General features: G+C 35.7%; 2 protein-coding genes across 2 annotated transcripts in view; both read right to left on the reverse strand.

Moving 5' to 3' along the window:
- LOC126977172 (protein C12orf4 homolog) overlaps positions 1 to 7598 on the reverse strand; it is a 26619-nt gene extending 19021 nt beyond the window's left edge. The window contains exons 1-3 of the mRNA XM_050825875.1: positions 3446 to 7598; positions 2083 to 2193; positions 812 to 1028 (exon numbers count right to left, since the gene is read on the reverse strand). Of these exons, the coding sequence (XP_050681832.1) occupies positions 812 to 1028; positions 2083 to 2193; positions 3446 to 3626 (509 nt within the window). The 5' untranslated portion in view covers positions 3627 to 7598. The remainder of the gene's footprint in view (positions 1 to 811; positions 1029 to 2082; positions 2194 to 3445) is intronic.
- Positions 7599 to 7971: 373 nt separating this feature from the next.
- LOC126977182 (myosin regulatory light chain 2) lies at positions 7972 to 13540 on the reverse strand. The gene is made up of 3 exons (XM_050825897.1): positions 13373 to 13540; positions 9786 to 9959; positions 7972 to 8475 (listed from the first exon to the last, which is right to left on the reverse strand). The coding sequence occupies exons 1-3, from the start codon at positions 13484 to 13486 to the stop codon at positions 8056 to 8058; spliced, it is 708 nt and encodes a 235-aa protein (XP_050681854.1). The 5' UTR covers positions 13487 to 13540; the 3' UTR covers positions 7972 to 8055.
- Between the last annotated feature and the right edge of the window lie 226 nt (positions 13541 to 13766).

The following is a 13766-nucleotide window of genomic DNA, read 5'->3' on the forward strand; positions in this document are numbered from 1 at the left end:
TCAACTTTTCAAATTAGTTTTCAATTGTGCTTGCAATCATCATTTTGTCGCTTGTAGTTTCGTTGTTATATTACGCATGAAATCAATGAAATACAATGATTTCATAGGGTTGATGGTCATAAGTAGCAACCATGACAATAGCGAACGCTTTCGCGCTAATAAATCTTAGTATATTGATTAAAATACTCAACTACCAAAGAAACATTTTTGTTATAATGTTTTTTTTCGCAACGAGTAGACGATGAATCCAAAATCTATTTACTCATAACATGCACCAAAAGCAGGCCTGTCTCACTCCCCGTGTATGTATCGAAATCGTAAATACGCGCGGCGGTCCCTACACCGTGGGCCAGCCAGTAAGGACTCAACAACTTTTAAAAATGGAGAAACATAAAAAAAGCAAAGCATATTAAGGGTCCTAAAGACCCTGCAACAATCTAATTTATAGTTATATTATTATTATAATGAAATTACCATTCATGATAGCAAGGTGAGTAGCAATTTATTTCCTATGCTAACTAGGTGTTATTTGGCTCAATTACATACCTATTTATATTATAGAAAAAACTAAGCAATTTTTAAAGGTTTTCTTATACTAGGTAGGTACAGTATTGGGCAAAGAAGACAACGAAGGCAAAGAAGAGGCAATTTCCAGGTTAATTAAAATGTATGTTAATAGTGTTGTGCGATCTGAATTACACCTTATTGTATGACCGCAAGAGTCCCTATTTCTTTTATTGATTTTGCAGAGTGAGATTTCTGTACATGTACTATTATATATTCTTTGCCAAAAGTCAATATTTCGAAATACCTTTGTGTGAGTTTCTTGGTATCATCATCTCTGCTGTCAATCATACTCATAACAGTATTGGCGTATGAGCTCTCAACTTGCATTATTGTGTCCAGAGCTGGTGAATGTACAAGCTTGTGATACGCCGCAGCAAACACCTCTTCATCCGAGGACCCCTTCTGTTCAGCATACTCTAACACATTGTCTTTGAAGCTTTTCTCCCAGTTTTTGATGATACCTGAAATTAATTTTATATTAAACCTGGTTTTGATAATATATTTTGAAACTTTCTTAAATTGAGAATGATCATATTATATATACATGAGTGAGAGCATCTCAACGAGTCCCTGCTTTATCGCCACTGTCAGGTAATCTCCACGAGACAAGTGGCTGGACAATTGCCACTCTTGCCACTGCCCTAAAGCCAAATGCGTTCATGGATACACTTCATCATCAACAATTCTCATTAACTTTTTTATGGAAAAGGAGAACAAACGAGCAACGGGTCACCTGGTGTTAAATGATCACCACCGCCCACATTCTCTTGCAACACCTGAGGAATCACAGTAGTGTTGCCAGCCTTTAAGGAAGGTGTACTCGCTTCTTTCAAAGGTGTTTCAAACCCATGTTGTATCGTCTTGGAAACACCGCACAAAGAAGCTCATTCCACAGCTTTGTAGTATGTGGACGAAAGTTCCTTGAAAACTGCACAAACATAATACCCGATGACTAAATGTATCAAGCTGTAGACAGTCTAAAGAAGCGAAACCTGCACTATCGCCCAAAATAAGATGTCGACTGATCAGCAACAACAGACACAATATCCAAATCATAGTGGGCACCATGACTGGTCACATATCATTAAATAAGCACCTTTTCACAATCGGCGTAATGGAGTCTCAGTCTGGCTGAAGACAAAACGGTCACTCACGTAATCCTGGAATCTGCAGGGGTGGCAAAGGTTAACAACTGGCAAAAATCTTTAATAAGTAAAAGGATGCTCCAAAAAGCTTGGGGTGATTCCCCAGGAGTGTTCTGAATTTCTGGAAGGAGATGGTAAGAGTAACTGTGCATTTCTTGTTACTTCAACCAGTTGGCCGGTTGGTTACTAAGTGGCTTAATTGCGGAATGATCACATGAGTAATGTGTATTGATTTTCTATGGAAGAGAAGTAAATCAGTCAGTAATTTATTTTTTCTGAGTAATGTTAGTATATCTAAGCAAGAAGAGAAATTACTTAGATACCCTTCAATGTGTCTTAAACTTAGTGCCTATAAAGATTAACACTGTACCTTCTAAGTTAAGCTCTCCATTTTTTAATTGGTTTATAAGTTTCTCATCTCGGTCATTGTGGAATGTTTTGGTTTCTTCAGATATAAAATGTGACAGCTTTTCATTTAACTCTGAAATAAACACAAACTATACCAGCTCAAATAAGTTTTTTATTATTATGAAAACACAGGATGAGACGAGCAGGATGTTCAGCTGATGGTAATTGATACACCTTGCCCATTACAATGCAGATGCCGCTCAGGAGTCTTAAAAAACCCAACAATTATGAACGGCACTACAATTGCACTCGTCACCTTGAGACATAAGATGTTAAGTTTCGTTGGCCCAGTAATTTCACTAGCTACGGCAGAAATAGGCGCCGTTGTGGTACCCATAATCTAGCCGGCATCCTGTGCATAGGAGCCTCCCACTGGTCACATAAGGTTGAGAGAATTAAAACCTTTGGATACATTTAATGTTGTAATCCCAATCTCAATCTGATCGTCATCAAACATGACAGTATGATGGTTTTTCAACCGTGGTTTTAACAAAGTACTGCTTATAATTCAGGAACTGATGTTATCAAAATTGTAATTATAATATAGAAAACTAATAAGCCATTTAAAATTTATTTAAACATTTTCAGGTGCAGGACATCATCATAAGAGTGTTGCAGAAGCTCTATAAATGACATAATTTTGAGATCTCATGTTTTGATTTTCAGATTGATTATAAAAAAACAGTTCCTTATGATTAATAAAGTTATTTTTATAATTAAAATACAAGATAGTTTTATCATCTGTTTGTAATATGTAATAACAATCTACATAATTCTACAGTTTAATTAATTCTGGCAAACTGATGAAACTGCCTTTTCCCTCCAAAAAGAGAGCCATAATAAACCACCAACTTTTGGCATTCCTAGACAGTACTTTATTATGTCTTTATCAAAGTAAAGTGTCTTACAGACAAATTACCAGAACACAGTGAGACTTACAAAGTTGCAAACAGTTTTTTAAAAGTGTCATTTACTGTGAGCCACCATGAAGAATATTAGTTCTTACATTATATTAAAAAACTTCAGCACATGAATATGCAATAGATTGCAAAATCAATAATAGGTATTTGTTGTAATAAAGTAGTGATATCACCATTGTCACAGAAAGACAAGTCTTCTTAGAAACAAGATATAGTGTAACCTTTTCAGATATTATTGTCTTACAAGAGTAATTTGGTTTTTCTATATATATATATATTTTGAGACTCATAAGTTATATTTTTGTTCAACGGATTCGATATACTCTATCCAATTAGAACATATTCGATGCACTTCAATCACTTACATTATACAATGGATATAAATATGACTTAACAAGAAATTACCATCTTCTAAGAATACAGGAATCCGGAACATTTTGATAATCCTTTGGACCAGTTCCCCTGAAGAGCCATCGTAGGGAATATCCACCGGGACTTCTAACTTGAAGAAAACATCCTTGTTTGTGCACGTCGGAAACGAATAATTAAATGTTTTCGTTACTTTTTGGGCAGATTCCGTTGTCATTGCAAAAATTAATAACACTAACAAATTATGGGGCAAATTCTTGGAGAATAAAGCACCGCCTCTTTTCTATGATTAATACTTAATATTATTAAAGCTCTAAAGTTATTACTTCACACATTACAACAAGTCAACAAAACAAACAACTGTGTCTACCGTATGTTTAGAAATTAGAACTAAGTAAGTACTGTCAAGTGTCAATCACTCATTGACCATTGGTTAGTAATGGTTTCACATTGGCCAATGCCATCCATTGCTCAATAGTCAGCTGTTTGCTGTCATAAATTAAAATGAAGGCATATTATGTAGCAAAATCAAGTGTAAATTTATTTCATTACTTGTTTGTTGTTTGTTTTATTTATTGAGAGCATTGGACATTGGTAACAAGACCATCAGCTAAAACCAAAATACAATAAAATAATATTTAAATAATTTTTAAATATTATTTAGACCAAGTACTTATAGTAACTAGACTAATAATTGATAGCTTCCGTCTAACTCACACAACACGAGAAAAAGAAAAACTTATGCGAATTTTATCTAAAGAAATGAGATAGAGTGATTAGATTTTTTGTTTCGCCATGCGTGCCGGTTTTTTCAAGGTCAGCACACCCGGTGTGCTAAACAAACTTGACAGCGCTGCACAGAAAAGTTGTAAAACGTGTGAAATATCCACTATTTATTATTAACATCAGTGACAATTTTAAGTAGAATCGAAGGAAATATGGTGTGATGTTTTGTTTTATGATGTAAAAGTGATAGTGAAAGAATACTTGTGTTATATTATGTACCTATTGTACCTATATATATAGGATATTATCTGTCTCATGTTGGCCACGCTAAACCGATGTCTAGTTACTATACTTGGTCTATGAGAAAAACCATCGTTAGTTTTATGGGCAATAAGTTCTTAAACTAACGTAGCCAGGTTAGACTGGGGTAGACCCCCATTTGATCACTTTAAAAAAAACTTATTTCATTAGTGATTTTTTTTATTGTATTTTATTAATTTCAATGTAAAATAACACGAAGCGTAGGTATGTTACAAAATTTAAAAGATGCCATTGAGTGTCATGATGCCACCCATACAAGTATATCCATATAGTATCCTTCATCAAAAGAAATCGCGTAGGTAGGTATATAATTTTTCTCCGGTGTTGCAAGAGAGGAACCTTGTTTTGGAACCTACTTTTAAAAGCCTTTAATAAACATATGCCGAGCGAAAAACGTGAATCAAAAAGTTTAATTGCTGCTTACGTACAACTGATGCTAATACATTTCTCTCTAAGTAGAGTTTAGTTTTAGTTTACCCTGCTACACGAAAATCCATCCTTCATCTTATTCTATATGAAAATCTGCTTTAATAGCTATTATTATTTTTCTTAAATTGTACGCTCTTGACAGAGCTGTCGTGGGTCATCATTTGAGTGCACTGCCAATGCACCTAGCGAAACTCAAAAAAAAAGGGATACACTCGATTGTTTGAAACGTGCAGTCATTGAAAGATTGACAGATGACGGCTTTAATACATGTAAAAAAAACAGATATTGCCGAAATTCACTACGTTTTAAGCAACTGTCCGCTATCAAACTTAGCCGGATTATACTTCGTCGCCCAATATTGTAATTACAATTTCGAACTTATGTCAAATTACTGCACGTTTCATACTCAACTAAATTTAAATTTTTACTTAGGCAGTCCCGCCTCGTATTACGTAGTATTTACATCCTCTTTGGTGCACTCATACACTAAAACTGCCCACGGCAGACTTGATTTGGTCGATCCATCGCATATCCTTCCGCACGGTCTAGACTCTAGACCAAGTGTCGGCTACAGGCGGACCGCGATAGGTCGAACCTGTGACTAGCAAATATTGTAATGTTTGTATTAATTGTATACCAGGTACTAATTAATAATAAACTATAAAAACTGGCTCAAGACCGTCGGTGCAGTTTCTCACATTAAATTTACGTCTTGTGTTTTTCTTGCCTTCTAAATTTTATTTAAGACCATACAATAAATAGGTAGCACGTAATTATTATCAGTTGTTTTTCCGGACCTCGTTAGAATTTTCCCGCATATCTGGTCTCCACCTTACCCTACTTGCCGACCCCTGGTCTAGACTCTAGTGCGATCCACTTTATACACAAGAAGGAACATATAAAACCTTAGAACTTGCATAAAATGTAACAAATATTTCTGCCATTCATTCTGTGTACACACAAAGTAGAGTGCCTATCTTGTATTTAGCTGATGATTTACAATTTTTTATTGTAATTCTGTTGTGTGAATAACTTTGACTTTGACTACATAACAAGGCTGTTTTTCACGCGCATAAGTTTCTAGACACAGTATGTTGGGTTTAGAAACTTATGCCCGAGAAATAATACTAATTTTATTACTTAAGTTCCCGTATCCCCTAGCTGAGAGGGCATCCACAGTGCATCTCCATCGCGATCGGTCGTGAGCAACTCTCTTAATAATTTCACTCAAATCTTTCCGATGTCTTTCGCTGCGTCAATGACAGTCCGCCGCCCGGTTTCCTTGGACGGACACGTTTGCGTTTTCCTTGACGGTTCTAGTCTAGGGCTTGCCTCGGTATACGGTTAGGGTCCTTCCGGCGTGTGTGGCCTACGTGGATCCAGCTCTAATTGCGGCATTTTATCTGTTGGTCGATTGGGACTTCATGACAGCGTTGCCAAAGGGGATGGTTCCAAATTTTATCGGGCCAGTGAATACCGAGGATATTTCGAAGGCATCGGTTAACAAAAACCTGAAGTTGATGAGGGGGCTTGGTGACCTTCCACGTCTCACACCCATACATCAATACGGTCTTCACGTGGGACCGGAATATTTTGAGCTTAACTCTCCGTGTCAGTTTCCGTACGGATCAGAGCCGTGCAAAGGTTGCTCATGCGCACTCGTTGCGCAAGCCACTATTTTTATTAGATGCATGAAAATATAGTCATATAATCCGCATGTTCATTTACCCTGATATCTGAACTCGTGAAAAGTAGTTTTTTTAATCTGAGAAAAAGAACAAATCAGAGGTTATCTTGTCATTTTTCTATTTTGATGACCAGCCTGAATGGAGAGCTCTCCATTGTTGCTAGTAAACTATACCAACGAGCTCGTTGGTATAGTTTACTAGCAACAATTCATGGGATCGATAAGTTTCTAATAACAATTTGCAACGGTATTATGCGTGACAATTACAAATGTAAAGGACCCGACGTTTGTTTGGCATATTAAAGCATTTAATTGTCATTCAATGCTCTCGGTTATTTTTTTTATGACAATAAGGGACGAGACGAGCGTCCTGCCATTACAATGCAATGCCGCTCAGGATTCGTGAAAATCCCAAAAATCCTGAGCGGACTACAATTGCGCTTGTCACCTTGAGAAAAAAAATGTTAAATCTTATTTGCCCAGTAATTTCACTAGCTGCAGCGCCCTTCATACCGAGACACAATATTGCATACACATTACTGCTTCACAACAGAAAAAGGCGCCGTTGAGGTACCCATAATCTAGCTGCATCCTATGCAAAGGAGCCTCCCATTGTTAAATGCCCTTACTCGCCTCTTACGACACCTTTGGGCACTGCAACTTTGATTAAATAGGCAGGGGCAATAACTGACTCGAGACAGACAAACCTATTTCTGCTAAAAACCTGCTGTGCGCTGTCGTGTTCCAGTAGTGTGTCAATGTAATTACAACCAGGAAAGACATTCCATCTCATGTAGAAAGATGAGGGAAGAATGGCGTTACGCCGTGAGTAATTTTGTTTTGCGTTACGACTCGGATCGTATTGACACTGCTATGGGTAGATGATCCAGCTGCTTAACATCAGAAGTATTTTCTCGTTCTATCACTTATCAGCTCATAAAAAGTGAGATTTTACTTTAAAGATATACAAAAATATCGTATTTTCTCATAAAAGCCCCATTCCCATTAGTTTAATTATTATTATATTTATTATTATTATTATTTATTAATGTAGTGAACATTGGGAGAAGTTAATGCTTTTAGGATTTTGTTATGTCAAGCAGATTGCAGACTTACAGTGTGTACCTAATTGTGTTAAGTGGGTGTGTAATGATAAAGTCCAGATAACATAACATGGCGCAACGCCTTAATTTACTCAGACTTGTTAAAATCTTTATTACAAACAGAACAATAACGAATACATAGTATTCCTCTCATCCCCTAGCCTCCGCCGTTTGATCCAACAAACACCCGAACCAGGGATAGTTGACACGACATTGTTATATAGTAGAACTATATTTTCATTAAATATAAATTAAAAAATGGAAACAAATTACATTGAGATTTAAATAAAAAATAATCAGATTCACGAGGCGTTTAATCCTGGAACCTTGGGCCGGGTGGAAGCCACTTCACTTGATGCTCTTCAATGGTTGGAATTAGATTACGCGGCCTCGCCGCCTTCCTCCTCCTCAGCGCTGGCTGTTAACATGGTGATGAGCTTCGTGGTATCGATGAAGCCTTTGTCGTCGATCTCCATTTGGTCATAGGCCTCGTCGACCTCGTCCGCGGAGAACTTGTCACCCCAGGTCATTAGTGCGTGCCTTAGCTTTTCTGAGTCGATCTTGCCGTCTTTGTCGAAGGTCTTGAAGGCGTTGATGACAACATCGTCGTCATCAGAGCCACCGGACATGCGGTTGGCGAAGAGGGTGAGGAGCTGTGTGAAGTTGATTGGGCCAGAGGCTTCGCCAACCATCTCGTCGAGTTCCTTCTCGGAAGCGAGCTTGCCGAGGGAGTCGAAGGTGGCGCGAAGGTCGTTCTTGCCGATGATACCGTCCTTGTCGTGGTCGATCAGCTGGAAGGCCTGCAGAAAGATATCTTTTTTAGTAACAAGAATTTAGCTTAGCTATAAATATCAAAATAACAATCAGAATACCATAGACAAACATAAAACAGAAAAACCATATTGTTATTATCCTAGTTGCTAAAATATTAATTAAAGTCCTAACAATGTTTTACGAAAAGTTCACCTGTTGCACAATTGCTGGCCTACCATTCTGTCGTAATGTTTCAATTATATTGGACCTATGAATAACCTTTAAGTTTGAATGAAATAAATAAAGTCCAATAAAGTTCTTTAATTTCAAATTCAAATATACATATTCAAAATTAGATTTAAATCATTGAAGGACAAAAACTACCCATCCGAACATTTATGCCTCAGACCTGAGAAGAATTGGTGGAAATTAATAGCCTGAGGGCTGTCGCTCCACTCCCAATCTATGGTTTCAGTAATCATAACCTATTGTTTGGACTGTAATTAAGACTACTTCCGGACATAAAGGACGTAGTTCAGATATCTAGCAAACATTTGCTAAATATGTGGGAAATATTTCCAAGAAAGTGAATAATATTGTAAACAATGCAATTGTCCTAATTATGACGATCGCTCATCTTGTTTGGCTTGTGCCTGCGTCCATGTTTTATAAACAAATCTCCGCATTGCCTTTGTGTTGATAAGAGAAGAATTATTAGACATTAACACATAAGATGTCTATGTTTATAATAAAACTATATTTTATGTTCCTTAATTTATTACAAGTTCCTAATTTCGATGGAGATGTTGAGAACGGTCAATCTAGACATATGTTCCAGTAGCAGATCAGGGACGTATCGAAAACAGGCTAGGTCAATTGTAACAAGCATGATGTACGAGAGATTAGCTTGAAAAGTAGGTGCCTGTCTCAGGATCATGGTAAATTGTTGTCATTATCCCTAGCTCCTGTGAAGAATAGGAGTTACTACGTAAAATTTCCGCTCAATATGATTTTGTGGAGGCAACAAAACAAAACAAAATTGAAGATCTGATGTTGTTTATGGGATTGGGAATGTAAACGAACGTACGAGCTATGTTAAGTGATCGTCCACATTCTCTTGGAACATCAAAGGAAATATAAGATGTTTAATATCACAGGAATTACCAGCCTTTTAAAAATGTGTATTTTTAAGGTATCCAAGTCGAATTATTGTCCTGTTTGCTTGTGGTTTTATGAAAACCATTCTGTTAAGAATCGCCATGTGTATCTCAATGATGATATTTCTTTTGTTGATATAATACCACTTACAATTGATCAGTTTTTTCTAGTATTTGACTAATACCACGGTGGTACCAACCTCTTTGAATTCAGCGACCTGCTTCTGTGTGAACATGGAGAAGACGTTGGATCCAGTGCGTTTGGCCTTGCGGCTTCCGCGGGAAGATTGCCTTTCTGGGGCGGCAGCTGCTGGCTCTTCAGCCGGTGCATCTTCCTTTACCTTCTTCTTCTTGATCTTCTTTTCCTTATCCGCCTAGAATTTTGAAGAGTGTTAAAATATATGCATTATTTATTTAATATTAAAGTTGCTTTCTAAAAAATAGGTCAGTTCGAATTCGAAACCGATTCATTTACTGCAGATTCAATGTTCTAGCAATGTACCTACTATATAATAGCTGTGAAGTATGCTAGCTAAATAGTTGAGACTAATCAGATTCAGCTGTTATTTTTTCTAATTCCATTCTTCAAGTGTTTCAAGTTTTTTTTGGGATTTTATGGCCTGGTAGTGTTTCAAGTTCACTTTACTACAAAGAGTATCGCCGGTCCTATGTTTACAATAAAACCTATAGAGTTGGTAATATGACGACGTCGTACGATTATTTGCCTCCATGAACAAAAAAACCTTTCGTTGACATTGCATATTAGCGATGAAGTCGCCTTGCTGGCTCAGGCCTTGCCTTTTTATTTTATTTGTATTTCTTAGAATTTTTGTTTCATTAACATATAGTATTAAATTAATCTTTGATGATTTATACGTATAGAAAGAGTCTCTTGCTGTTAGACAACCGATAAAATCAGGCCTATCAAATTTATTTATTAAATCTATAGGTGATAATTACATTAATATAAGTATCAATACAATAATTATAAATGCATTATCTTTTAAGACAGCAAGCAATTATTATTAAGCTTACAGATATTTATATGGTCCTAGCGGACCCGACAGACGTTGTCCTGTACACACGTGTTAAATTTGAAAAATCGGTACAGACGTTAGGCCGAGATCACTAACATACGTAGTAGAATTATATGTGGACTGTATTGAGAATCTAAACCAATCTCATATTCACTGGAACACTCTAAGAATCATCAAAATCAGTTCAGCCATTTAGGAGGTAGTTCAATTGTGAATCTAAACCATCCTCAAACCCACTTGAACACACAGAAAATTTAATTCAAATCGGTCCAGCCGTTTAGGAGGAGTTCACTGTCAACACACCTACAGAAGAATTATAAATATAAACTAGCTGGCCCAGCAAACGTTGTATTGCCGATATTAAAATCGCGATACAAAAATAACCGTTGATCGTAGATGGGTGAAAATTTGAAGGTGTATGTATTCTTTAATGCTGACTCATAATCAAACAAATTAAAAAAAAATGTAAAAAAAAATACTTAAAAAAAATTTGGACCACCCTTAACATTTAGGGGGATGAAAAATAGATGTTGTCCGATTCTCAGACCTACCCAATATGCACTCAAAATTTCATGAGAGTTTCGAAGAAGTTTAACTACAAACACCGCGACATGAGAATTTTATATATTATATATATTTGATTATCTTTTATATATAATTCTTCTTTTATAATAATTATTTTATTTATACTTCATTTGAATGAAGTATGCATAAATTAAATTATATACTTTTGTGTGAGTGACAAGCTTCGTCTTACACTCGCGATTTGTGTGAAACTTTGTGTTAGTGTGCGTGCATTGCTCGAAATAGAGGTTAACTCTAAACTCAATTTTTTTCGACCTTTTCGCATCTGTCATTGTCTAGCTACACGTATAAATAAGAAGGAAAAATCCAAGAAATCTAATAAATATAAATACACCACGAAAATATTTTAATTAAATAAAAAAAAAAAACTAATGAAGTAAAAAAGAAAGAAAAAACTATAGCGGAACACAAAACTATAGTTATCCGCGAAGATTATAAATCTTTTTCTTAATTGTACACAGAGAATGATTTCTTCTCCTGTAGCAAATTAAGTTATTTTTTCATCATAAACTGTTATAAAATTTTAATACGCAGTAGGTTAAGCCTTATTCGGATTGAAAAAAAAAAATTATAGTAATTTCTAGAACGCTTTTCGTTTCCCTAACCAATTTCCGGATTTCGTTTCTGTGGAGCCTAATTCTTATCTGTAAATAAACAATTTTGCTCTAACCAAGAATACAGTGATTAACAAAAGTCCGAATAGATTCTATGATATATTTAAAACTATTTAGTTGTTCCTATTTGGCGTAGCATCTGGCGCCCGCGATGTTTCTATATTTAGTTCTCAATCGGCGTCAGATTTCATTCGTCCCGAAAGCAACTGTGTCGAGCTAACCAAAATAGAATAAAAAAAGATGGCGCTGCATTCATAACTTATCATTAAAAAAGTTATGCATTATTAAAAATATCTCCAATTACATCAATATTAAATATCCCTGTCAATTTGTAAACTTTACTATCATAACGTAATGACTGGATTAATTGCATCTATGTGAAGACGAAACATGTGCCTTGTAGTAAATTTATAACAACTTTAGCTGTAAGTATATGTTTCTTGCAAATAAAAACTTTGACTTTGAAAAAAAAATCGTAGTAATAAAAATTAAAACGATAAAGTTCTGTTAAATGTTTTAGTATACATTCTCATAAAAAAGGGACCCAAAATTATTTAAGACTATTTCTTTTCAAAACCATATTCAGTTTCCGCTAAAATTATGATTTAGTGATTTAGTTAGTGAAAACGTGAGTTTCGAACTAACCTCTATTTTGAGAAATTCACGCACACTAACACAAAGTGTCATACACGGAGTGTAAGACGTATCATGTCACGCATACCAAACTAATATTCCTGGCCTGTTTTTAATCGGTTGTCTAACATCGAGAGACTCTATCTAAATCTATCTAATATATGAGATATCTTTATCTTAGATTTGTATCGATGCTTCACTGTTAAATACGGTTTGATATAGAAGACCTAATCCAAAATTAATATTACTCGATCATGACTTCAATGACGGTGATGCCTGCTTCAGCACATTTTGAAAAAGTTCTCTGTCGTAGTTGAGAATGAACAACAAAGTCTTAAAAAAAGTTGTTGGTGATATCTTCAGTATTAAATTAATTCTTTACACCGATCTAAATGAAAATACGAAGCTATTGTTGAGTGTAAAGTAGTTTGGATATTCTTTTATTTCAATACGTTTTGAGCTTATTAGAGTATTGTATGTTTTTTAAGCCTTAAATTAAAACTATTACACATGACTATGACCTTTGATTTTTAAAGTTTCTCGGGATCAATTAATCAATATATTTTTTTAAACAATTGCAATTCGCAATTCGAAAATTTAAATGAAGACTCAGAGAGCTCTTGTATTTTTTTTACTAAAGGGCTTCTATTAGTCCTAAAGATACTACTACAGTTATTAATTCTATTCAGTTATTCCATATTCGCTTCAGCCATTTTCTGGCATATAATATAACGATTTGCTTTCATTGAACCGATGGAAAACTTTATAAAACTAATAAATAATTAAACTCTAACACTCAGATAAATATCATCAACCAACTCGTTAATTAAACCGTTTGAGATGAACGCCCTAAAGGTTTAGAAAATCCACTTCACTTCAAGTGCACATCACTTCACCGTGTCACTAAACTTCACTTACCATTGCTATGCTTGTTGGTTCGACGGAAGAGAGACTGTACCGTTCGGCAGTCCCACCCTGACTCCGAGATCTTGCTCCCGTTGGATACACCAAGAGTCCCCCCTCCCTTCCCATCCAATCCCCGTCTTCAGCAACACGTTACACCATTCCATATATAGCTCGCGGTGCTATTAATGCTGGGCAACACAGAACCATTTCGTTCGCTGAGCGATTCGGCCGGTTGCTTTAAAAATATATAAACCCCGGGATGAATGTATGGTACAATCTATTTTACGACTTAAGATTACAATAGAAAATTATATTTGCCCTTACAGTGTCCAAACTCATGGTCTCAAATTTGAAATATCACACGCTGTTTTAAAAAGTACTTTAGTAAAATTAGAGAAATTTGCGT

The sequence above is a fragment of the Leptidea sinapis genome, chromosome 44 (assembly GCF_905404315.1).
Source record: "Leptidea sinapis chromosome 44, ilLepSina1.1, whole genome shotgun sequence".
Classification (NCBI taxonomy): domain Eukaryota; kingdom Metazoa; phylum Arthropoda; class Insecta; order Lepidoptera; family Pieridae; genus Leptidea; species Leptidea sinapis.